Genomic DNA, 27,119 nt, shown 5'->3' on the forward strand with positions numbered 1-27,119 from the left:
GTAAATAATTCTAAATTCTTTATGAAAATGCAAGTCCCAGGATTCTATAGGATGGAGCATGTCAGCAAAAAAGTAATCGAAGCATTATGATTGTGTAGTGTGGTCACACCCTACATGAGCCTCCCCAAGCACTGAAATCCTCAGGAGACTCCTTTCTTTCAGACCCACCACCTTCACAGTCATGATTGGTGGGGATCCAAGAAAGGCCCTTCTTGGTGGCTGCCCCTAGTTTTTGTAAATCCTTTTCTAGAGAAGGTTGAATGGGCTTGTTTTTACAGTCCTTCTGTCATTGGGCAAATACTTTTTTGGATTCTTAAAGGCTCTTGAGAACTGGAGAAAGGGCTTTTAATGAAGACAACACAACTTTATATTGCTTAAATTGTATTGTATTTTTACTGTGTGCTCTTTTATCATATTAAAAATCAAGTTTTATCTATACATTTTGATTTTTTAAAATTTTGTTGGTAGTTTAATTCCACTTTAATATTGAAGGTCTGCTTTCTCTGCTTTATCTGTGTTGTGTTTCAATCTGCAAGCTTCCTAGAGTCCTTGTTTTAGGCAAAGACTGCTTATAAATAATGTCTGGTATCCTGGTCAGCCATTATACATATCATAAGCCAGACTCACAATATCCTAATTGCTGAAGATTCACAGTTCTGGTCATGGATTGGGATGCAGCATCACCTCTCTTTCTCTGCCCTGATCCAGACAAAAATTTCCCTATTGTTTGCACTCAAGAAAAAAAAAACCATTGGTTCCAGAGAACAGTTGCCTGGGAATACAAATCATACCTTCAGAGACATGTTTCTGTTGGACATGACAGGGACAGTAAGAATTAAATTTTCTCACTCATTTGGGCTGAGATTGCTACATCGTCTCCACAGATGCTATTTACATAACATAAAAGGCACATCAATTTGCATACGTCATACCAATTATGCATAACACAATTATGTCATGTCTGGTTTGCGTCTGACTTACACATAAGACCCTATTTACTGTAAGAAACAATGGAAGCCATAAATGGAGAGGAGGAGACTGATCAAGGATTTAGGTAGCCATATTGGTTCCTCAAGGAAACAATGGAGGACTATACTGCCCTTTTGCTTCCTACACTTGGGGGAAAATGATTTTGGCCTGTAATGCCTTCATATGTCCAGACCATACAGGCTTTGTCTGTATGGGCCAAAAGTTCTGTTGTCCCCTTTCTGGCATCATCCTGTTTGGATGCATGGTTCAAATCCTGGTTCTGGCATGCTCAGCACCAGAACCAGGGTATAGCACCCTTAAAATGAATTTGCAAAATTTACCTCTTACTCTGGATCTTCCGGGAAGACCCAGAGCCCTCCATTCCTATGCTAGAACAGCTGTCTGCATTAGCATCCCACTGAGTGGTGTGTCCACTACTGTCATTGGTCACTAATTCACAGAACAAGACACCCAGACATACAGATGATGTTGGACATTGCATTCATACTTCAGGAATGAGTGACCTGCAGCAACAGAGGACACACCAGGTTCCTGACCAGGACACACATGTAGATATCAGCCCAGGTAAAGAAACACTGGGTAATGTCACAGACGGGAAATCAGAGGATATCCAAGGCCAGGATACATCTTGCTCCCCATGAAGTATCCTGGCCAGTGAAGACAAAGCCTCAAAGGAAATGTTGCTACATTTTTGGCCCAGGAAAAGTCATCTCCCCCCTCCCACTCCAATAGAATAACTTCTTGTTGACTTTAAAATCACTTCTTGTGTATAAAAGGTGTCTCCTGACCCTGAAATGTGGCACAATTATGGCGATCATATTTTTTCTGGAGTGAGGGGGAAGCAGGGGATTCTAACACTCCAAGGTCCCATTATGGGACAATGTAAGTCTGCTAAACCTCAAAAGTTCTCCCTCAGTATTAAAAGAATATAACCATAGAACTGGAAGAGATCCACAAGAGGCATCCAGTCCAACCCCATCCCATGCAAGAAGACACAAGTAAAGCAGCCATGACAGATGGGCTCTGTTTCAAAACATGCAAAGGAAGAGACTTCACCATCCTTCGAGGAAGCATGTTCCACAATTGAACAACCCTTGCTGTCAGGAACTTCTTCCTAATTAAACTATCCTGTGAATATTAAAACCTTTACATATGTTGAATAATTGGTTATTAAGTGTGCTTTATGGTTTCCACTGATGATGAACATTTCTTCCAATTTTCAAGTTTCAAGATTCACATCTCTCTTCATTGGCCTGCAAAGTGCAATGGAGTTTGCAAATGTGCTGTGAACGTGACAGCAGTTTGCTGATGTTGCTGCAATAAATATTTATGATGAATTCTTGAAGCTGTGCCACAGACGCTGTACAAATCATTGCCCTCTTGAAACCCAGGTGCAAAAATCCATTAGCTTAATTAGATTAAAACCCTATTAATACCTTGGCAAAGATGGTGCTGAAGTGTGGAATGAATTTATACAATGGATAAGGCAATTCATCACACCTACAATAGTTTACCTTAGAATATTTATCAACATGAGTGGGAGGGGAAATCCCACTTAGCAACTGTACTTTATTTTAATTTAAGCAATTAAGTCATAAATATACTTTGTGAACCTCCATTTGTGAGATAAAGTGCAAGAGAAAATAAAATATACAAAATAGAGCTGTTTCCTATAAAAGGATGCAGCGATCCTTAAAGAACTGGGTGCATGGTGATACATATTTTGAGTGTAGAGCTGGAAAGAATGATGTGAAAGGGAAAGTATTTTCAAATAAATTATTCAAATTCTAATTTACTTGTTCTTTTTAAAATAAATAAATGCATAACTACTGATTAGAAACATATTTTTTCTGCAACTATGCATTGCTATTCTATATCTTTGAGTCACTTCTGACTTATGGTGATCCTAAGGCATATGAAATGTTAAAGGCAATAAAGGAAAGAAGAGTAGCAAGTCAAAAAGGTGATAGGAACAAGCTAAGAACCATGAACACAACAATACAATGGATAGTGTGTATAGATTTAAAAAACTACTACTATGACCATTGCAGAGAAATAGAAAACAATTAAAAAGGGTAAGAACGAGAGACTTATTCCTCTAGATTTGTAAAATCAAAGGAAAGTTCAAACCAAGGACTGAGATGCTCTATGACAATAAAAATAATGCAATTCAAGACCAGGAAGGAATAAAAAAACATTGGATACAACACACAGAAGAGCTATATAAAAGAGATGACAACATTAAGAACACACAGAACATAGGGCCATATGAAAATGAACCCCAAATTGTCCAGGAATGCTGCCAACACACACTCACACAGCTGATAAGAATCTGCTGGGCAAAAAGTAAACATGCTGAGCTGCCAAGAAGCAGTTCCTCAACAATACCAATTGACGTCCAATAGAATAAACCACTAGCCAGTCCAAAGTTCAGGATTACAGAAAGCAATACTACCAGTCCAGTCTGAGGTCAAGAGTGCCAGAGGGTTGGTCAAAGTGTCTGGTCCAAGATCAAGATTCAAAGGCAGTCAAAGGTCTAGGAAGCCAGGAGTCAGATCTAGCAGGGTTCGCTAATGAGAACAAATAGTCTCGGACAAGAGCACTCAGCATCCGCCAGGTGTCTTAGATCTACCTCCCTTATCATAGCTGCTAATTGCCTAATGAGCATTTCTCAGCAAGTCTCTTGGAACGCCCTTTCTGATCTCCTCTGGCTAAAGGAAGGAACCTCAATGCTCTGCTGCTCTATGTCTCCCAAGTCTGGCATTTCTATTGGGGCAAAGCTGGGCTGCTGAGCTCCAGGATCCACTGGAGGAGATCCCACAGAGCTCGGGTCTGGCTGAGCCAAATCCACTGGGGCTGGGAGAGCAGAGCTGGGACCTGACAGGGCAGAACTGGGGCCTGGCACAGCCTCAGTTTCCTCCTGCACCTGCGGAGCCGAGTCCTCCTCGTCATCCTCCGAGTTCTCCTCGTGGCTGGCCATGACACAAATTATATATTTAAAAAAAGCTAGATGAAATCTGCAATAAGTCACCAGGAACAGATGATATTGAGCTGCTGCAATCCACATTGACATAGTCAGCTGTAGTGCTAACTAACATATGTGAACAGATATGGAAAATAAAATGATGGCCAATAGACTGGAAATTATCAATATACATCCCCATCAACAAAAAGGAGACACAAAATTCTGCAGCAACTATAGGACCATAGCACTAATATCTCATGCAAGTGAAATTATGCTCAAATTTATATAGATAGATAGATAGATAGATAGATAGATAGATAGATAGATAGACTTCAACCATACATGGAGAGAGAAATCTATTCTCTCTATCCTGCTGAGTTTATTGACTCATTTTGCACTTTGAATATAGTTTGCAGCAACTTAAATAAGGACAAAGGGAGTAGTGCAAAGAGGAGTGAGTGTCTAGATCAAGGGAAGTAATAGTGCTACTCTATTCTGCTCTGGTCAGGCCCCACCTGGAATACTGTGTCCAGTTTTGGGCACCAAAATTTAAAAAGGATGTTGAGAAACTGCAGCGGGTCCAAAGGAGGGTAACTAAAATGGTGAAGGGTCTGGAAATCATGCCCTATGAGGAACGCCTTAGGGAGCTGGGGCTATTTAGCCTGGAGAAGAGAAGGTTAAGGGGTGATTTGATAGCCCTGTTTAAATACTTGAAGGGATGTCATATTGAGGTGGGAGATAACTTGTTTTCTGCTGCTCCAGATACTAGGACCTGGAGCAATGGATGCAAGCTCTAGGAAAAGAGATTCCATCTCAACATTAGGAGGAACTTCCTGACAGTAAGGGCTATTCAACAGTGGAACAAACTCCCTCAGAGTGTAGTGGAGTCTCCTTCTTTGGAGGTCTTTAAACAGAGGCTGGATGGCCATCTGTCAGAGATACTTTGATTGAGATTTTCTGCATGGTTGAGGGTTGGACTGGATGGCCCTTGGGGTCTCTTCCAACTCAAGGATTCTATGAAAAGCAGCTGAAAAAGTCAGACAACAGAGGATAATAAGGACTGTCCCTGTCAAACTGAGACAACTAGAAGGTATGAATTGTGGAGTGTTAAAATATGTCACAAATGCCAAATTTAAATGTTTTGCATATAAAAGTGTGAGATTAATGAGTTGTTATACATTCTTGTGTCAAAATTCATCAACAAGATTTAGGATTGTGGAGATTTTTTTTTTAGGGGGCAGTTAAATGTGCATCATAAAATTATATTTGAATCATGGGCATGGTTCCCATTTTAGCTGAAAAAGTTTTGCAGTTCAAGCCAGCCAGCAGATGCCAGTGTATCCTCATCGAAGGTTGTCTTCCAAACTGTTGAAACCAGAAAACAGAACAGTAGCAAACAGACATAAAGCAAAATTAAAACTGCAAGTAGTAAGCCTTGCGAGTCCTGTGGTGCAGAGAGATCGGCTGCTGGGTCACACAATTATGTGATCTTGTAACAATTATGTGCTCATTATTCTGGGTCAGTGAATAAAACCAAAACCCTGCAATTATGGTATCTGAAAGAAAAAATCCAACTAAACTTCAGTGTTCTTCTCTAAGCATGAAACCGTGGCTCCCGGGTATGGGGGTTCATATTCCAAAAACTGGAAGCCTAGAAAGGGGATTTTTTTCCTCATGTTACAATTTAATGTCAGAGAAATTTGCCTGTGTGTGACAAATGCAAGTTGAGAAAGAATGTGTGGGGAAAAACTAGCTCAGAAAAAGTTTTTTAAAATATTATGAAAGAAGTAACATTTGGTCATTGGTTACATAGGTCTTACATCAGTGCCAGAATATGGAGGCCCATACAACTTCCAGGTATCACAACCAGCATAGCAAATGGTGAGGACTGTTGGAAACTGCAGTCCAACAACATCTGGAGAAACTCAAGCCCCCCATCCTTGCCTTAGATGCATTGTAACTGGACAATTGCAACCTTTGGAAGGATGTTTCTACCTTTGAAATGGGTTTTGAACATGAAAGCAGTGGACTCAAGAGCTCTGTTGACCTGAGAGCCAGTGTAGTGTTTAGTGGTTTGAGTGTTGGACTAGATCTCCAGGAGATCTGGGTTGGAATCTCTGCTTGGACATTGAAACCAACTGGGTGACCTTGATCAAGTCACATTCTCTCAGCCTGAGAAACACACACAGAGAACAAATCTTGGCAAGAAAACTCCATGATAAATTTGCCTGAAGGTCACAATAAGTTGGAAATGACTTGAAGGAGCAAACAATAACCTTGTTGACCAGAACCTTATATCAGAAAACTGGAAAAGATTACTACAGCAGACTGGCTTTGTAGGTTTTGACCCATTCTTTGTTGACGCTATTATTTGCCATTAAACTGGCCTCCACTTATGGTGACCCCATGAATGAGAGACTTCCATAAGCACCATCATCAGCTTTCCTGCTAAGGCCTTCCAATTGCAGGGATGTGGTTCCCTTGATTGAATCAACCCACCTTGATTGAATCACTTCCTTTTCTTCTTTTTTTTTTTTACTTTCTTTTTCTTTCTTTTATTTTTTGCTGCCTTTTACTTTACCAAACATTATAGCTTTTTCCCCATTGAGTCATTTCATATTTTATTCTCCTTCTAAGCCTAATATTCTTCTTATGACTCTCCAACTTGGGGTCATAACCTCTACAGCCAGAGGTTGCAACCTGCCTCAGGTGGCACCATAATGTAGGATGAAGGCAGGCACTTTTGTTTGCAATACTGCAGATATTTTAAAGAGTTGATTTCAGGGAAAAGAAACAACTGGGCTATGCTTCAGGCAGACTGTTTTTCTTTGGAATAGCAGCATCCTTAAGCTGAAGGTCCTAAGTGGTTTGAGAATGTGGATGCATCTACACCTGAGAAATAACACCGTTTGACACCACTTGGTTCACTTGCTGTATCTCCATCCTATGGAATTCTGGCACTGGTGATTTTACAAGGTCTTTATAAATATTTTTTTTAAAAAAATTCTACCTCACTTTTTGTTAAAGCAATCAAAGCGGGTTCTCTGCCAAAGAGTGCTAGTCCCGCACAAATCTAATATCCCAGAATTCTATAGGATGGAGCCATGGTAGATAAAGTGGTGTGAAACTGCAGTATTTCTATAGTGTAGATGCATCCTGAGATATTTTGAAATCTTCAGTAGAACATCTTCTTCAAGTCCCACCAATGGGACTTTATTGGGATTAGTGTGCATTGTATTTGATTGATATGCAGGAACAATAGCAATTGCAATTGCTATTGCAAGTACATTTCTATACCGCTTATCAGTGCACTTAAGCAAGTAAACCTAAGTGGTTTACAATGTGTAAGCGAATTGCCCCCAACAAGCTGGGTATTCATTTTAGCAACCTCAGAAGGATGCAAGACTGAGCTGACCCTGAGCTGAGAGGACTTCTTCTCTGACCACACCCAGAATTTAAAGTGTCCTTTCAAGGGACCTCTCATCTTCCATAGTGGTCTTCCATTGCACAGCGGAGCCCTAATTTTTTTTTCTGCAAGCACTGACTATGCTGTTCTGCTAAACTGTATTTTGATATCTTTTGATCATGATCATGCTTCATCATCACAAGCATTAAAATGGAAAGCTCTGGAACAGTTGGGTTAAATTCACCAGTATAAAGCCCATGAGCTAACAGAGAGAATTTGTGAATCTCCCAGGGGTACAAGAGAAGAACCACTGGAAATACATGTCTCCTGTTTTCCTCTAAATCACTGTCCACTTTGTGTTGCTTTGGCTGGGCCTGACTGCAGCAGGTCAGAAGATGAGAAATTGGCAGAATAATTGCAAGCAATTTATTTAAGTATGTATCACTGCTGGTATTTCACTTGCTTCCTTTATGCCACAACATTTATATCTAGGGCTTGTCAATACAATGGGGGGGGGATTGAAATGCCCCTCCCCTCCAATCTAGTGTTATAAGGCCACATGACACTGGGCCTCATCTGCACCAAATGTGGGATATACTCCCTTAACACAGATTTTAAAAACTCACAGTTTTCTCTGGAGATTTGAGAAATTCTGGTGTTTCCTGAAGTATAGGCAATTGATCTGCCCTGGATTTGGGGCTGTGGATGGGAGGCAAGAGAGATCACTGCCTGGCAGATACTGCTGTCCAGAATGGTTACAAAAAAATTTTTTTTCCTCCTCAGCACTAGCTGAGGTTTCTTGTTCTGATATCAGAAACAAGGTGCCAGAATACAGTGGTGCCAAGGAGGAAAAAAAACTTTCTGAAACCATTCTGAGCTGGGAATTGGTCTGGGCACTGAAATAAATGACAGGTAAATGGCAGCAATCTGTCCTGGCTCTGATGCAAGAAGAGCAGTGGTGGTAGAAGTTGATGAACAAAAGAAAGTAGTGGCAGACCAAAGCAACATCTGGATTTAGGGATATATGGAGACAACTACCCAATGTTCCTATGGCAAAACAAGCAGTGGGTGGCTCTGGGCTGAATGCAAGGCAGAACAGTTTGGGGAGTTCATTCAGACTTTTGCCCCTAGTGCAAACAAGCTTCTAGCCACAATAGCACACTTACAAGTTACTCATTGACACCTCACTAGTGCTAGATGCCTGCTGTGTTAAATTTCCTTGAATGCAATGCCCTGAACATCTCTGCTTTTCTTTCTGGAAAAATCAAAAGAGAAACCCCCCCATGTTGTGTGTTGCTTATGTTGCCAGTGCGCCGCATAAAGAACCCGGAAACCGCCTATAATCTTCCTAGATTTGTGAATGAGAAGGTTTTTAAGGATTGGGAAAAAAACTCTTCTAAATTTCGTATGGAGAGGAAAAAGATCCAGAATTCATAAGAAGGTTCTAGTGAAACCTAAATCCTTAGGAGGTTGTGCATTGCCAGATTTTAAACTATACTACAGGGCTTGTTGTATGATGTGGATCCAAGACTGGATCAAATTAGAAAAAAGGAATTTATTACATCTCGAAGCATGTAACCTGAGATTCGGCTGGCACGCATACACTTGGTATAATAAAGATAAAATAAATAAAGACTTTCATAACCACTCCATTAGGAAAGCTTTACATCAGACATGGATAAAGATCAAAGAGAAATTTTACCTAAAGATACCCAATTGGGTTTCTCCGCAGGAGGCATTCTTGGGAAGATGGGAAGGAAATCCAAATTGGATAAGATATAGGGATTTAATTAAAGCAGAACATGATAATAGTACAAAGCTCATCTCAAGAGAGGACTTAAAAGAATCAGGAAAATGCATCAGTTGGTTTGGATATTTTCAGATTAGACAGAGATTTATGGAAGATCTACAAAAAGAAGATTTTGAAAAGGAATATAACAAGCTAGATAAAATTTTAGAAACAAGAGATAAAGGTAAAATTGCTAAATTATATAATCTGTTTTTAAATAGGGAAACAGAACATGAGGTTATATCCACTCATATGATAGCATGGGCTACAGAAATAGGTCATGAAATACCTCTTGAATATTGGGAAACTGTCTGGGAGAGAGCTAATAAATTTACAGAGTCACAAGAACTTAAAGAAAATGTTCTGAAGGTTACAAACAGGTGGTATTATACGCCAGTAAGATTGGCTAAAATATATAGGCTGAAAAATGACAAATGTTGGAAATGCCAAAATGAGAAGGGGACATATTTTCATATGTGGTGGGCTTGCCCAATGGTAAAAAGATACTGGTTAAAAATTCATAAAAACATCAAGAATATGCTGAAAATGGATTTCCCTTTTGCTCCGGAATTGTACCTGTTAAATATGACCTCAATGTTAAACCCTGCAAACAAGAGCAAACACTGGAGGATATTCATGAACTTGGTGACTTGTGCTAGAATTATATTAGCTAAGAATTGGAAGTCATCTCATGTGCCCACTGTTGACGAATGGCTTTTAAAGATTCTAGAAATTAAGGACTTGGATTGTGCTGCGGTATTATACAAAGAAAATACTACAGAAAAAAAAGATAGAGAGAGGGAATGGGACCCATTTCAGAGATATATACAAAGCAAATGGAATATAGATCTATGAGGAACAGACTATAAAGTAAGTAACTGTAAAGAAAGGGAGAGGGATTATTTAAGATATAGGTTAGTTGAAAGGTTTATCATTAAGCAAAAAGATTCATTTAAGACAAAACATTGATTAAGCATTGAAGGAAGAGATGGATCTTCAACAAAAGGAAGGGAGAAATGAAGATTTTAGTCATAACGTTAGGAAATTTCCACAGAAGCCTCGATGAATATACAAGGATGTAAAATTTGATGTAACAACTGGAAAGCTAATTTTTGTTTGGTTTCTTGTATGTTTATGAAAATAACAATTAAAAAAAAATAAAGAACCCGGAAACACCAGATTCTTTTTACTCCTGAGGGCTGGTGCGTGGTTTGGGAGCTGCACCGTCCCTCCAGAGTTAAGAGAGGTGGTCTGTATTGCCCCTTTATCAGATACTCAGAAGAAACTTCTGAAACATTTAAACAGAAAATAGAGCTTTCATTACAGCAAGCAAAATTTCTCTCTTTTTTGTCTAGAAAGTAGAAGAAAGACTCCTTCAAAGTAAAACAAATATCCACACCTGATGTTGGAGCAAAAAAACACATCAAAACACAACATTATACAGTAATTCAGCCAGAGGGAGGGTGAGAACAAGGCAATGTTACAGCTAAAGCTGAATGCTCTGCAGATCCAAAACCTCTTTGCAGTTTGAAGAGCTACCACTCAGTTCTTTTGCCAAGGAAATGGAAAACAGTAGGAGCACTTGGCACAAGTATGCCTGTGCTGATGCCAAGGTTGTCAGACCGACACCAACAAAATGTGACCAGCAGGTGCACACCTTCTCAAACTGCTGAGGGGCCAGAAATGCCAATTTTGCTGTTGAAGGATGGTCCCATGAGCCTGTCACTGGCAGGGAGACCAAAAGGACATGACAGGCAGCATGGAAATCACATCACTTGCTGGCTTTGCCCCCCTTGCTACCCAATGAAGGAAATTTTGTTTCAATTCAGCATCTGGTTCCTAGACAATACTTCATATTTTGTCTTTGACAAGCTTTGAGGTAATCTGATTAATCACCTGGTGTCTTGAAACAGTGGTCCTAATCCATCCACTACTTACAACCAGAGTAAACCCACTGAATCAGTTACTGAGTGATGAGTCAACAATTATATCCATTTTGAGGGAAAGATAGGATATACACATGCAATAAATAAATAAAACTTTAAAAAAATGCATGCTGTTGAGTCAATGGGACTACCTTAGCTGGAACTAGACTTTGGAGTGATTTCAAGAAAAAACACATAGTTCTTTTAAACCTTCAGGCAACAGATATCTGTGACGGAGTGGTACTGATTGCCTTGGTGTAAGCTAGTTGGCACCAGTTGGCAGTATTGACACTGGTTTCTCCTAGTTACGGGTACTTGGGAGACTGAATCCTCATACATTCCAATACAAATTGACCTAATCTTCATCTCCCATTGTAATGTGTTGACCAGAATTTAGTTAACCCGTGGCTTTTGAGCAACCCAAATAATCTTCCACACAAATAGTGTGTTTGGAAAAAAATATTAGAAAAATTATACTAAATGCCATGCTTTTTTTTTTAAGCCAATAAGTTTGGGATGGGTATAGAATGTAGTTATGGGTAAATGCAGTCAAAAGTGACATTAGCCAGGAAGAGTTGGATTGATCTATGCATTTTTCAACATGGCACTGTATTGTGCTTTTTAAAGCTTTGTCTTACACATTTCATATATCGTTTGTACACAATAAAGGATCCATCCAATATTTGCTTACACATATGATTGGTAGTTACTTACTAAGTAGTACTACAGAAAACATCATATTAGTTGGGCCTAAGAGTCTTAATTGGGAAGAAATTCACTTGCAGCCAATGGGGTTCATTGATAACAAATACATATATACATGATCAGGCTGACATTCTAGCCTTAGTCATGCTTCTTGATGGAAAGTCAGGATAAAAATTAAATTGCAACCTGAAAAAAATGGATTATAACTCTCAGAATGCAGAGACAGAATTTTTGTACAAAATTTGCCAATTTATCTAAGTCTTGAGTGTGACCATACCTTTTCTCCCTTTTCTCCTCGGCCAAATCCTCCTCCACCCTAGAAAAAGAAATGAATCCAGAGTTAACAACAGCCATATAATAATAATTGGCAAGAATTTAAAGGGTAAACTATGCCTCTTGACAGAACAGATATTTGAAGCAAACTTTTGTTTTAAAAAAACGCTAATATGATTTGGAAAGGATTACTCTGGAGAAGTGGTATAAAATATTTTAAATAAATAAGTAAAATATGCAATGAATCTCACTTGCAGATGGAGTGATTCGAAGGAACGTGGACCACCTTTAGGGGTCCAGAGTGTTCTTACAACTCTCCAAAGTAAAAGCCAAATGCAAATAAAATAAAATAAAAATAAATCAAAGTCTTCAGACTCAAGATCAAACAGAATTACTCTATTGGACATCAATAGCAAAACTGGATCTCATGGGTTTGTACTGTGAGGGTACATGGGAAATTCCCCTTTGGAAGTCGTATCCCCCAAAGCCTAAATCTCTTTGGGTCATAATGGGGCTTGCCAGACTGCCCTGAATGGACGGCCTGTAGCCACCCGTTTTTATGGTGCAAGGAGGCCGCACCACCCATCAGCGGGTTCTTTTTAGTCCAGGCACCGGGCGCCATTGTTGTGCCATTGGTGCACTCATGCACACCGATGACACATGCACGGCATGGCGACGTTTGGACGCTGCGCCATGCCTGCATCATCATGGCGGCCCCCATGTGTGCAAGGTAAGCCTGGGAGCGTGTGGACGCTTCATACTCCTAAGCCCTAAAATTGGCTCCAGACTGCCGCTTTCCGGCAGTCTGTACCAGGCCAGTGTTGCCAGATTTTCAAAATAGTAATAAGGGACCGTCAAAACTCATGATTTACAGAGTTAACCATCAGGGAGTAGCTATGAGAAAGTTTGAGCTCTACCTAAATACCAAATGAAAATATCGATTTTAGTTAAGTTAACCATGTGTTTCTCTGTACCATTAACATGTTTTTTCAGATGTACAGATAACACTCTTTGGAAGAGAAGGCTAAAGGCCTTGTAAAACTACAAATCTAAGGATTCCATAGAATGGAGCTAAGAAGTGTCAAATTCTATATTTCTATAGTGGAGATACACCCCAAGTCAAGTTGATCCAGTCACTTTCAAACCCATTACTTCTCATTCATAAGAAAGAAAAGGATTGAAGAAAAGAAACATGTAACTGGGCCCACTTTATTTTAATTATTTACAAAGAGAGCAGAGAAAGGTTTAACATCTTGTGCAATTAAACTGAGTCCAAGGCCACCACTGGGCCTCTGCTTCAAACATAGCTGAGTGACCCAAAAAGCCACATCAAACACCTTATAACTGTTCACTATGCTAAATTAGGGGAAATCTTTACATGTCAACCATCACAGAGTCAAGGCCCAATTCACAAAGTGTCAAGTTGTCCTGGGCTGATTCCAAATGTTGTCCACTTCTCCACCCCTGAGCCCTTATACCTGAAAGGAATCAGAAGTCAAAGAGGATGCATTCTCATTATCTGTTTTGTCTGACATAGCTATTATATTGACTATATGTTTATATTAGGATAGGAAGACAAAGTAATCCAGAGACTTTGAGCTTACCGGTTCTCCTTTTTCTCCCTTTGGGCCAGGAAGTCCAGTTGAGCCAACTTCTCCCTTGTCAAAAGGAAAAGGATGTTAACCCTCAAGAGCAGGATAAGATAAGTCTTGTCTATAGGGCTGGTCAGTATTTGTTTACTCATGCTTCATTTGCAGAAATATAGGAGAGGCTGAATGAGAACATCAAGGGAAGAGAAAGGTTATATGGGAAGAATTAATGCAGTGTTGACACCACTTTAACTTTCATGGCTCCATCCTATGGTTTTGTAGTTTGTCATGGCAGCAAAGCTCTCTGACAGAGCAGGCTAAATATCACAGAGAACTATAAATTCCAGATTTCCATAGCACTGAGCCATGGCAATTAAAGTGATGTCAAAATGCATTGATTCTGCAGCCAAGGGTACATGAACAGGAGAAGGGCTCCATGTTGTATAGAAACCTTTGCTCAATTTCTTCCCTGCATGTGGCACAAGCTGATACTGGGTGGTAGAGCTAGTTAGACCAATGTCATACCATGGCTAGAACTGTTAAAAAAGTAGTCCCTTGACATGAATGTCTATTCATAGCTGACTGTAGAGGGTAGTGTTCATCTCCATTACTAAGCCAAGGAGACAGTGTTGTCCGAGAACTGCTCTGGTGGTCATGTGGCCAGCTGTTACCTTCCCACTGAAGTGGTACCTATTTATGTACTTGCATTTGCATGCTTTCAAACCGTTAGGTTGGCAGAAGTTAGGACTAGTGACAGGAGGTCACCCCATCATGTAGCACTCAGGCCTCGAACTGCCAGCCTTCTGATTGCAAATAATCAGAATTGGCATCTTAACCACTAAGCTACATATCCCTGGTTAGCATGGACCAATTTTGCACTCATGGTGCTGATAAAACATATGTGAGGAAATAAAGTGAAAGCTATTTCTGATCTCTTGTCAGGTGATTTTGTGTATAACATACCTGCCAAATACAAATCCAGGGCTGGCCCTACCACTAGGCAAACTTAAGCAATTTTGCAGCCAAGGTGTATGAGTTTAGGACACATCGAATCTGTTTCATCTCAAAATATGTCACAAGAAAGGAAGAATGTGTTTCTCACATACAAGGATCCAGTTTTCCTTGGAATTATCCCAAGTGAACTGGATTGTTACCCAAAACATGACCTGGACTTCAAACCAAATTTTGTGGTCAGTGTGCATCCCTTTGAAAAAGTCATCAGACAGATCATCTGTTCTGTATGCTAAGCAGAGATCATTCATGTCCCAGGAACAAATTTAGGATAGCCTTAATAGAACCAACTTATAAAAGTATTGAAAAGCTCACTTTCAGTCCAAGCTTCTTTCTAAAGAACTGCATTTCACTTATCGTAAACTTGCTGTGCATTGTTATTTCTAGAATCATCTATGGGTCCTTATATTGTGGGGATGGTGGCCAATAAAATATATATCCTTTCTATTGTTGTTTCCTTCTTGCAGTAATTTCTCATGTCGTTCCACAAAAGGGCCCTCATCAGTTAAACTGTCACAGATTAAAATGGGAAGCTTCTATTTATAGAGCCACAGAAACACAGGACTTTGTGCTGTAGCTCAAAAGAGAAATGGGAACAAATATAGACAAAGGCATAGTTCTATACCATTTTGAATCCCCAAAGTATATCACTGCCCAAGTGGTTTTTTTAAAAAAATATTTTAAATTTTTAATTAATTAATTAATTTTGCCAACTCAACCAGTTCAAACATTTTAGGGCAGAACTATGTGCAAACAGGCCTTTGAGGGCAAGGAATTGGAGAGGGAGGACATTTCATCAAATTTCTACAGGAATGAAAAAATTATTTTAGTAAAGAAAATATTCATTACTATTATTGAAATGCAAGATAATGCATTGTCTAATGCTCATCAAACCTCTGCAAGAAAAACTGAGCAGCAACAAACATTCCTCACACTAGATGAAATTTTCCGAGGGCGGTTTCTACTCAAAGATATATGTTATACAGATAATGTGTTTCCTGCATAGGTTGAGATCCTATATCATGGTCCATGTGGTGTGTGTGTGTGTAGATATAGATATAGATATATAGATATAGATATATATGAATGCAGAGTTATGTGTTGATAGTGCCATGTGACCCTTGTGCTGAATAGCAAAACCTGCAGCACCAAATGTAAAACAGGATGCACAACTGGATGCACAAAGGAATTAATAACAGAAAGTGTATCTGTATGAGAAATGGCATCACATGCACAACTCAACTTCAGTGACTGTGAACTAAATAGAAATATAGTGCACTGGACAAAAATGTTAAACTGCTTCCATAAGGGAATTTATACTTGTACAAGACACCAACAAGATTCCAGCCAGTAAATTTTGTGTAGAAAATCCTGTACAAAAGTGCTGGAATCCTATTGGTTAGTCCTAACTAGGGTAGACCCACTGAATCAATTTTGCAGTGGTGAGCCAATGCCCAGGTAAATCCAGAGGACTCAGTAAGTGTACTATAGTTAGGCACACACTGTGCAGAAAAAAATTCCTGTATTTCTGTGTAGAACGTTTTCAAAAAGTTGACAAGGCAAGAAGCCCTCTTGAGAACTGTGCAGCAATTTCCATTCTTTCTTGCGGTATGGGAGCATTGAAAATATTCATCCTTGCATATGACAGTGAAGCATGATGAAAAAAGGACATCCTTATTTCACAGTGAAGTGAGTCTCTCTGTTTGCAAAATCAGCAACACAGTTCCTTTCATTCTTCTTCCTAATTTTTTTTTTTGGGGGGGGGTGGAGGGGTGGAGTTACTGCCAATATAAATGGAATCAGGAGCAACTGTGCTGCCAACCAGGGCACCATTTTGTACCCAAGACCCTGTTCTTATTGTTGTCCTGGGACACAGGGGTCTAGCAATATGGCTGCTATATAAAATGCTAGAAAATAGTCAGAGAAAATTATGTGAAGAGTCCCCCTCCTCTTCCTCCTTTGTTGGCCCTTTTAATCTAAAATTCACAGAGCAACCTTTTACTGGGGAAAAAAAAAGAGATTAAAGCCTCCAGATGCAACAAGTTAGATCACAGCACCTCCCTGTACTATTTAGAATTAAAAATACACTTCATTTAGAAGTGGAAGTAGGTTTCCAGCCCCAGTTATTGTTGTCATTTCATTTTTCAGTAGTCCATGTGGCTGCTGGAGGGTTCTGCCACAGCTGTCCACTATTGTTTTAGAGTTTTTGTTGCTTGGGTTCATTTCATCTCAACACATGTGGAGGAGAAATTAGTGCCTGACAGCATGAGTTAAACATAGATCTGGATGTTTGTGGATATTCTTTCAAGTTTGTGTATTATCATATTCATATATCCAAGCATTGGGGGGGGGATATATTATACATAATGTTACCCTGGGCTTGAACCCCCCTTCCAAATCACCCCTCTCATATTTGATATTAACTTAATATTAAAATTGACACTAAGGAGAGTGATCTATGGGTCACTTGGGATTGCCCTCACAGTGGATATCTGGCCCACTACCATGAGATCATCCAAAATATCAGCATAATCCCATTGGCTATGCAGGGTGATGATGAGATTCCAGCCATAGAAGATGGTGGTACTTGACAGACAGGGGACACTCTTGCAAGGGCTGGAGTTTCCCTTTTGTCTAAGGAAGTCAATCTCCCAAGAAATGTTACCTAAGATAAAATCTTTTATCTAAGATATCAACTTCTTATCTGAGACATGTAACACAATCATCAACACATCTACTCAAATTCCCATCTAATCTTCCTTCCTGAAAAACCATTTGGCAGAGAGCTAATCCATTCAGTCCTTAATTTCTGCCCTCAGGACACATTTTACAGTATAAATATTTGTGCCCACACAATTATTATTATTATTATTATTATTATTATTATTATTATTATTATTTTATTTCTATAGCGCTGTAAATGTATGCAGCACCGTACATACAGATAATCATTCAGTAAAAACATACAACCTGCCAATGGCGTACAATCTACAAAACACATATAAACAGTAGATAGTAATATAAAATAGAATTAGTTAAAAAACAGGAAACAATTAAAACATCAACATCCACTATGTAATCAAATATCAGATAAATATTCACACAGTGCCTGGGAACACTTCCCTGAACAAGAAAATCTTCAACTGATATGTAAAAGTGGTCAAAGAAGTGATGACCCATGTTCGTGGAGGAAGAAGGTTCCAGGAGTGAGGGACAGCAAGTAAAAAGAGATGAATCCGGAATGGGGCAGTGGAGATCCTAGGCTGGGACAGCAGACCTTGACTACTAGAATGGAGGGTAGCCCCTCACTCTAGTTTGTAAACAGGTCGACATGTTGTTGGTTTGACTAGGCTCCTCAATAAACTGGCCAACCCACTTGGCAAAGCAGCTATTGAGTCCATTTCTGTTCCAGACCTCTATTGAGTGGAATGAAGCCTTACAAACTGGTAAAGTATTACCATTAGCAAGGCCTTTCACTATTCACCTTTTACTGCCTTTGTTTCATTATCCCTTGTATGTGTGTGCATGGGTGTGAGTGCTTATGTGTGTGTGTTGCTTATTTCCTCAATAAATTACAAAACTAATTTAGAAATTGCCTCTGGAGTTCTGTGTGATTTGGAACTGTTGCTATCCCAAGGCCACTGTTGCCTGGGCCACAATATTTGAACTATTAAAATCCCCTGAAACATATTACATTGCGGGTGCCTTCCCAGGACCCAAGCCTTTTGGGTAACAATACCATAATGACCTCATGTATATTTAATTGCATTGAAGTACAGTATGCAAAGGGACCTTGTAGCACCTTTGACACTAACTGAGCAAAAGACATTGCATCATAATCTTTTGTAGATTGCTCTGATGCACTGAAGTACAGTATGCACATGTATTAAAATATCCAAGGCTTATTGTTTTCAAACTGGAGAAGAGAAACAGGACCAGGTAGGCATAAAATCAATGAAGATAAATGTGTTTTTACTCCCCCCCCCTTCCCAACAACATTAGAGCAGAATTAAATACAATGCTGTGCTTCTGATGGCATTCAAAATAGACCTAGAATATTCCTCCCCCCCCCCCCCCATTTATCTAGATGTTTCATTTTTGTTGGTTTTTTTTTCCATTAAAGAAAAAGAATCAGAAAGCTCTTTTCATTGTAAAACAACACTAACCTTTTGGCCTCTCAAACCTTCAAAACCCGGCAAGCCTCTTTCACCCTGAAGTAGGAAAATATATATATATATTAATCAATAAACCTTCACATTACTTATAGCATGTTAAAAACACTGTTTTATATCACCTTGGAGAAAATTCAGATTTTTCCTATTAGCATTTCATTCATCATCATTGTCTTTATAATACCTTCAGGCTCTGTTTCTACTTTGTGGTCAAGTGGTATATATCGGCAGACAATTTCTATGTTCATCAATCATCATCAGCAATTGCAAAATGAATACTAAATATCCCTACATTACTTTACTCACATGCTCATTACATTTCTCTTCTACCCCTTCTTTCAGCCCTTTCGCCACAATCATATTTGAATCTAATTTAATACATTCCAGATATTTTAGATTACAATGTCCATAAATGCAAACCAGCAGAGCCAAGCGTTCAGGGATTATAAGAGTTATGGGAAAACATGTGGAAAGCTCCCAGATTGTTAATTGTTAACTTGTCCTATACTGTGTGAATTGTTAATGTACTAGAAAGAATAGCATCCAGTCTATTATCAACCAAGAACTAATAATGCATTACTATGAATACTTATTGGATAGCAAGGCCTACTGAAGTACTTCTGCCCAATGGTAGGGCTGGCCCTGAAACTTTGTCTATACACTGTAACAATAATTAAGAAAAGAGCTATTGTTGTTCCAACCATGAATACGTTACAGTTAACTAAGTCCATAAGCCATTGGATCCTCAACAGCAAGGCAGTATCTACAGAAGCAGGTCTGAACTAGAAAACCAAGGTCCCTTCACAATGCACAGTTATAGTGCTGCAGTTCCAGCTGGAATCCTGGGATTCACTGTTTGATGCCAGAACAGTGACTCATCAGACAAAAAATCACATGATTCCACAATTTGTTACCAAGAAAGTTAAGGTGAAATCATAGAACTATAACTGTGTTGTGTAAAAGCCTAAAGCCAAACAACTGAGTCATGAAGATTCAACACAAGCCTTGGTTACGGCACAAGCACTTAGTATGAGAGATATATTTATAAATGTGAATATTAATGAGCAACTGCACAGAGTTGTCTTGGTGATAGATATGAGGAAAGGACTGTATAATACTTCACAAACAAAATAGTGCAATCTTCAACAAATTGCTTATTATTAATAATTATGTAGAAATCTTACAGCACATTCTGAGTTCTGTTGCAGGATAATATACCCCTGTGATTTAATCAGATTGAGGGCACGCCTGCACAACAGGTGTTGTTGCAAACTGATTGCAAATGTTGTGCCTGTGTATGCCCCCAACAGGTTGCTAGACATAACAAATTGTTATCAGGAATTATCCTTGCAAAAAGCAATGTGCAGGTACCATCTTCACATTGGCACAATTCTCCATGTACAGAGACATAAAGGAATCTCATGTGTAAGAGTATCTTGTGCAGTAAGAGAAAAGGAAGCTTACTATCAGATTATCTCCATTGTTAAGAACACCAGGAACCCAAGGCTTAAATGTTCAAACCACAGGTGATCTGGCAGCTAATGAAATTATTTTCAGTATAAAAGTCATCATAGTAATATTTTTATTAGTAGTATTAGTAGAAATAATTCTTAGAAAAAAGTAACTTCCATCTTCCTCCCACAGTATATTCAATTGCACACCTTTTCTCCTGCTGGACAAGAACAGTTGACAGTCTTGATGGGTCCAACCTGTTCGCTACCAGGAGTGGGAGTAACTACAGGAAGAGGAGGTTCCGTAATCACGGTCACTTGGCACTGTGTGCAAAACAGACCAGGATTAGTACACATCAGGAACATAATTTTTAATCACGATTTAATTACTTGCATTTTAACTAGCATTGAGCTGAAATGTATCCGTTCTTTGTTAACACTGAACCATCCCCTTCCACAATGTTTTTGTTTGTTTGTGTGTTCGTTTATGTATTTTATATACTGCCTTTCTCACATATGAGATTGAAAGCAACTTACCCTGCATATCAAAATAAAATAGCTGAAACAATATGCTGTACAGAAATTTTGAAAGCATTAAATGGGAATCCACTTTTTTAAAAACAAAAACAAAAACATTAAAATACTTAAAGTAAAACCTAATTTATGACATGGGAATCCACTTTAAATAGGAATCCACTTAAAACAACAACAACATTAAAACTGTTAAAATGAATTAACACCTAATTCATGACATGGAAGCCATGACGACAAATAACATACTAGTAATATTATGTAAGTGTTGCATTAGGACTCTGAAATACCATGACATTAAGAAACAACACACCAGTTGCACTACCCTAACATGTTAAAAGATGTACTAAAAAAAATGAAAGCAGAGAAGGAGGCAACTGAGCCTTACTCAGCAGAGAGTGCCAAAGACTGGGAGCAGCCACCAAGCAGGCTCTCTGCCAAGGCCTCACCAGATGTGCTTGTGGTTGTAGTGGGACCAAGAGAAAGTCTCCCCAACCATGTAATTGAGGGATCCCTCTACTTGCTCTTCACAAGTGCCCATTCTAACCTTAGGATAGGCAGCATATCCATGGAATTCCTGCAGGTGAGGAAGCAGTGGCAATGACTCCAGGGCAGGTCATCTCCTTTTCCTGCACTGCTCAGGTGTATGCCATAGCTCTTGGCATGTAAACGGCTGGCTTGGCCCAAATTGGGCCCCATCCGGTTGTTTGCATGCCAAAACCTGCATGCTCAACCCAGAGTTTCAGGGAAATACTGGGATTTCCTCCTGACTTTGCTGACTCTGGGGCAAGGTCGACTTGATGGGCAAACCTGCAGCATTTTCCTCAGTGCAACAGATGACACTGACTTTGGGGAGGGGATGGAAGTTTTTATCTGTGTGGACAAGACTTGTAAAATGTTCACTTATTCATTTGTATTACAGTCTATCTTAACTGCTCTCATTTCTCCTAGTGACAACAGCTGATTGATGATGCAACATTGTGATATAATTGTATGTTCCCTGGTTTCGCAGGAACAGCCATAAAGAAAGAAGCAAAACAATGGGAGAGAAGAGGCTAGCAAGCCATAAAAAGCCAGAGGGACCCCGACACTAAATAAGGTACCAGTAGTATTGAGTGTTGTATTAGGACTCACAGAGACCATGATATGAACTTCTGCTTGGCGATGGAAACCCACTGGGTGACTTTGGGCAAATCACAATCTCTTGTCTCAGAGAAAGACAAGAACAACCCCATTGGACAAATCTTGCCAAGAAAACCCCATGATGGTTTCACCTTAGGGTTGCTGTAAATTGGAAATGACTTGAAGGCACAGAACACTAGTCTAATTACAAACATTCAATAACCCCGCTGAACAAGATCACTGTAATATAACACCAGTGTTGGTTGCTTTGTATTGCATTTTATTATGAGAAGAGAAAAAAATTCTAGTCCATGATCATATTAATTAATGCACAGCTTCCTCAATAAATCTGAAACACAGAACAGAAAGCCCATATTATTTTGCATATTTCCATTCTGGATAGTGGGCTTCAAAGATTCTCTGCATGTGTGTACACTTACACACACACACACATCCACACATATTCACACCTGAAATACAAGCATAAATTGAAACTTACGGGTCCAGAAGGAATATCACAGCAGGTTTCCAGTTCAGCATGTCGTGAATCACAGTAGATAACCATCCGCTGAAGGTCAAACTAAAGAAAGAAGGAAATCATGAAAGTCAACTCCCAAGGATGGTTATTGGGTTTTCTTTTTTTATGCATCTGAAGTAAACTCATCTGGATGATGTATGATACAGGGTCAGTTCATATGTGACATTTATCCTAGACAGAGATTATGGGCAAAAAGAAAGAAAGAAAGAAAGAAATGTGCAAATGTATACTTTCTCTAGATATGCTGGGACACTGAACACATGTAGAAAGAATGTGGAAGGAATGTGGAGGATCAGAGTCAAGCTGAAGGATGTGACACTGGACTATTTGTGGAAACTGGGAATGGATGTGCATATCATGCAAAAGGAGCTGGGGAACAGGGCAAAGAAAATACATTAGTAATGTAATACTCACATGGATACCATTCCTTTGTGATACATGCCAAAACATTGAAAACAAACATAGAAAGTGTACCAATTATCTTCTTGTTTATACCTTTATTTTTTAATCATTTTAGTTCTAGTGCACTGCTTTGCCTGGATAGTTTGATATTTTCAAATTGGGTGAAACAGCAAGATTTTTTTCCCTAAATGCCTTTTCTCTTTAATGAATGGCAGGTTTATTTTCCAAAATGTAAGCTATCTAAGGGTCAAACTAAATATAACTCTAGTACAGTGGGTTCTTGGTATCTATTGGGATTGAATAAGTTTAGAGAGAACTTACAATTATTTTTGAACATTTCTAACCTTGGATGGTTGAATCCTTGCATACAGAATCCATGGGTATGGAGAGCCAACTGTATGTTATTAGGAACTGTCAGATTTCCTTTTAGAAATAGGTATGGTGGGCAATTTTAATTTGGACTACAGCATGCTGGAAAGCTGCACCCTCAGATTTACATGTCACTTTGCAGGGCTGTGGAGTAGTGCATGGGGGGCATTCTCTCCCCATTCCATACTGTAGACTTTTTCCAAGAGTCTTATGCACTTTTCATGAACTTCAGGAACAGAGCAGATTATAAGAGGGCAGGATTGTGAGTAGAGAGGATAGGATCTTCTCCTAAAGTTGCAAGCTTAATTCAGATCAGCAGGAGTGGGAATAAAGGTTGTTCTGCCTGCACTTCTCTGGCAATCAGACTTTCAATGCCTTTCCACCCATACTTCCTGTGGCAATATGTCATGTTTCAAGTGTAATTTCGATTTATTATTCTTCACTGTCACACCTTTGGCATGGGAATCCAGTGGTCCCTCCACATTCACTGGGGTAAGAGATTAAGGACCCCTCTGAATGTGGAGGGAAAATCAAATAAAAAAACCATTATTCTTTTTACCTGAGAGAACACCTTTCTAGGAATATTCAGGTCCTCCAGGGTAACTCTATGGTCAATATCTATCGGATATTGATCATGGAAGCATGCTGGAGGACCTACAAATGCCCAGAGAAGTGTTTTCTCTAGGAACCTCTGGGTTCTCCAGCACAACTCTATGGTAGAGTTGTACTGGAGGACCTAGAGATTCCTAGAAAGAACATATTAATCAAAACCACAAATAATCAAATCCACAAAAGTCAAAGCTGCAAATGTGGAGGGCCAATTGTAAATCAAGTTTTTGTAGTCACCAGTCCTATGTAATCAAGGAACATTGGAAGACACAAACACTAAAGGTCAGGCCCAGCTTAGGGGCTTCTGGACATGGCTCACTCCCATGAGGCATGGTACCTCACAATGTTTTTTGTGTTTATGGGGATATTACAGCTGCTCCTCCATGTTGACCTCTGGCAGGCAAATCAGGGACTGGTGCCCATTAGATGTCAGGTCAGTTATTTGATTGTTGGATCCAAGCTTCATGCCAGGTCTTCACTATCCAGCTATTAAAATTTACAGTTGTTGCCTTTTGATCTCCAATCAGCTCTTGTGTATATCTTTTCTGCTCATGCTAACACTTTACTAATAGACCCACAATGGGGTTGATGCTTCTCTCACTGTCTTCAATCCCTGTGAAAAATGTCGATTCCTAATAGAGTTTCTGGGGAGAAAACCTCACAAACATCTGAGATGAGGTTAGACTGGTTTTCTAAATATGTGCATCTCCTAAAATGTAACCAAATAATTGGTTGAAAGAGATACTCTCAGAAGACTGTTCTTTGTAAACAACATTAATGGACTAACAGTCCTAAAAAATAATTATGCAGATAAAAACAAATGTATATTCCACAGCTATATATTGCCAAATAATTGCAAAATATACATGGATGTCTCACTCTCTATGTGTATCCATCTAACTCATTCCATAATATTGTAGAAATATATTTTCCACAACAATATAACAATTTACAATACTGATTTTATGGCACAGCACATTCCATTTTCTTTGGAGATAAATTCACCTACAATATTGATACCTACATCAATTGGTACACTGTCATATAGGCGTTTGCCAATCACTGTCTTTCCCTGGATGTCAATGTTTTCCCGGTCTTCAATAGGCAATGTTTGAACCAATTTGCAGTCAATGTACAGGGAGACACTTTGGGACTGGATGCTCAAAGCAATTTTATGCCAGTTGCGGTCAAACAGGTCACTAACACGGCCATTTCTAAAGACCACTCTGACTGCATCCTTGGTGAGTCCAACAGCATTATACTCCAAGGCCTTATTTTCACCATCCAGTCGGATAGAGACCTTTAACAAGAGAAAGAAAGACATTGTAAATACAAAATTGCTTACTGTAAGGGTATCAAATTGGCGGAAGTGAGTCGTAAGTACTTCATAAGATATGTGCTAGACTAAACCAAAAGTCCACCCATTCTAACATCCTGTTTCTGTCAGTGGCCTACCAGCTGCTTCTGGGAGGACCACAAGCAGAGCATGATGGCAGTAGCACTCTTCCATTATTGCTCTCTAACAATTAATACTGATCAGCATACTGTTTTTGTGCAAATGAAAGTTCTATATACCTAAGAGAAAGGCAACAGCTAACCTTCTCAAATAAATCTTGTCCACAAAGAAAAAACTTATGGCAGGGTTGCCATAAGTCTGAGTCAAAGGCACATAACAAGAACAAGTTATCACATCACAGCTCTCATTACATCTTGGATCGCTGAACCACTGAAGAATGTTTAGCTCAGTAGTGTGGGTGGAGGGGTGTTATGGAAGTACAAAACATTCCCACAAAATTTTCTTGTGGCTCACTGTTGCTATTGTTTGATTTACTGTTGTCTATTCCATGCTCTTGATGTTAGCAAGAGAAATCCCATGATTCCTGGAAGGCAGAGACCATCCTTTTTTACTTTTTTTCTTTCCAAAAGAAAAAGTCCCTAGAGCAGTGGTATTCAGCCTTTGGCTCTCAACATGGTTTAGATATAAATTCCCAGAACTTCAAACAACAGGACCAGTCATCAGAAATTCTAGGAGGAACTGAAGTCCAAGGCATCTGGAAGACTGAAGACTGAGAACCACTGGCCTAGAGTGGAGTCAGGAGGCAATGCCCTCACACTGACTATGTTCCAAACAATGCTATGCCTACACATAACGCCACTGTAAATCATCATCACCATTATAAGCAGATGGGGGTGCAGTGCTTATTGACCTAATTTGTGGGAGTTCTGGTAGAAAAAGCAGAAGCTCAGGGTGCTATCCTGTTGGCAGTATGTTCATCAGGTTTGCTTTGTCCATAGTTAAAACAGGCGAGAGCAAGAGAAAGTCCAGAGGAATGGATTTAGCATTATCTGCTAACCCCTAGGATGAAGTGGTCTGCCTTCTCTCAACATATGAAAGGTGTTCAAATGGACATCCCTTATACTTCTGTCAGTCAATAAGTCAGTCATTCAGTTTAGCCATGCTCTTTAAGAGCATTTGGGGTGGTTACCCTTATGAAAATTGCATCAACCGTACCATTTCATAGGTTCATTTGTCAATCTGCAATATCAGTGAGAGGGACAGGTATATGTTGTCGTTACTTTTGAAAAATACTCATATTCTCACCCAGGACATTTTGCTGTCCAAATCAAACTCCAAATGGTGTCCCAACCACAACTAGTGCCAGTAGATTAGAAGGACTTACTGTATCATTCACATATCCTGCCTCCATCTACCCGCCCCACCTTCCTTGGTGCAACCCAAGTAGGATGTTTTAGATGACCAGTGGCAGAGCTTGGAAAGTTAGGGCCCGAACAGACAGGCCAAAATAAAGCTGCTTCAGGTCACTTTGCTGTTGAAATGATGTATGCTTCTTAAGAGGTCAGAAGCCACACCAAAGCTAAGGACTGGAGTGCAGCTTTGGTGAAGCTTCTGGCCTCTTAAGATGCCTATGACATTTAAGCAGCATACCTCCAAAGTGACCTGGAGCAGCTTTATTTTGGCCTGTCTGTTCGGTCCCTTAGTTCTAAAACCAATGGATACAAATACATTCTGAAGCCAATTATAACTGATTACTGGTACAGTAAGGCTTCAAGGTTCAGAACATCATCTTTCCACTGCTTAGTTATGGATGGCTTCAGAATTTAATTGGTCTGAATTTTATTGATTAGTCCCAGCTGGATTAGACCCATTAAATCAACAGTTGAAATATGAGTCAATGTGCAGGCAAATTCTGCTGATGCCATAGGTCTACTGTATTTGGTTGTGCAAACGGGATTCAGGCCACAACATTCAT

The 27,119-nt window shown here is 39.4% G+C and overlaps 1 protein-coding gene across 1 annotated transcript in view; it reads right to left on the reverse strand.

Annotated features, from left to right (window-relative positions):
• The window catches only part of COL22A1 (collagen type XXII alpha 1 chain), a 184,974-nt gene that overhangs the window by 103,293 nt on the left and 54,562 nt on the right, over nt 1–27,119 (reverse strand). The window contains exons 6-11 of the mRNA XM_089518399.1: nt 24,872–25,147; nt 22,429–22,509; nt 20,487–20,600; nt 18,820–18,864; nt 13,654–13,711; nt 12,058–12,089 (exon numbers count right to left, since the gene is read on the reverse strand). Coding sequence (XP_089374525.1) covers nt 12,058–12,089; nt 13,654–13,711; nt 18,820–18,864; nt 20,487–20,600; nt 22,429–22,509; nt 24,872–25,147 — 606 coding nt within the window. The remainder of the gene's footprint in view (nt 1–12,057; nt 12,090–13,653; nt 13,712–18,819; nt 18,865–20,486; nt 20,601–22,428; nt 22,510–24,871; nt 25,148–27,119) is intronic.

This window comes from Sceloporus occidentalis, unplaced genomic scaffold (assembly GCF_023333645.1).
Source record: "Sceloporus occidentalis isolate IW3139 unplaced genomic scaffold, rSceOcc1.0.p SCAF_3, whole genome shotgun sequence".
Classification (NCBI taxonomy): Eukaryota; Metazoa; Chordata; class Lepidosauria; order Squamata; family Phrynosomatidae; genus Sceloporus; species Sceloporus occidentalis.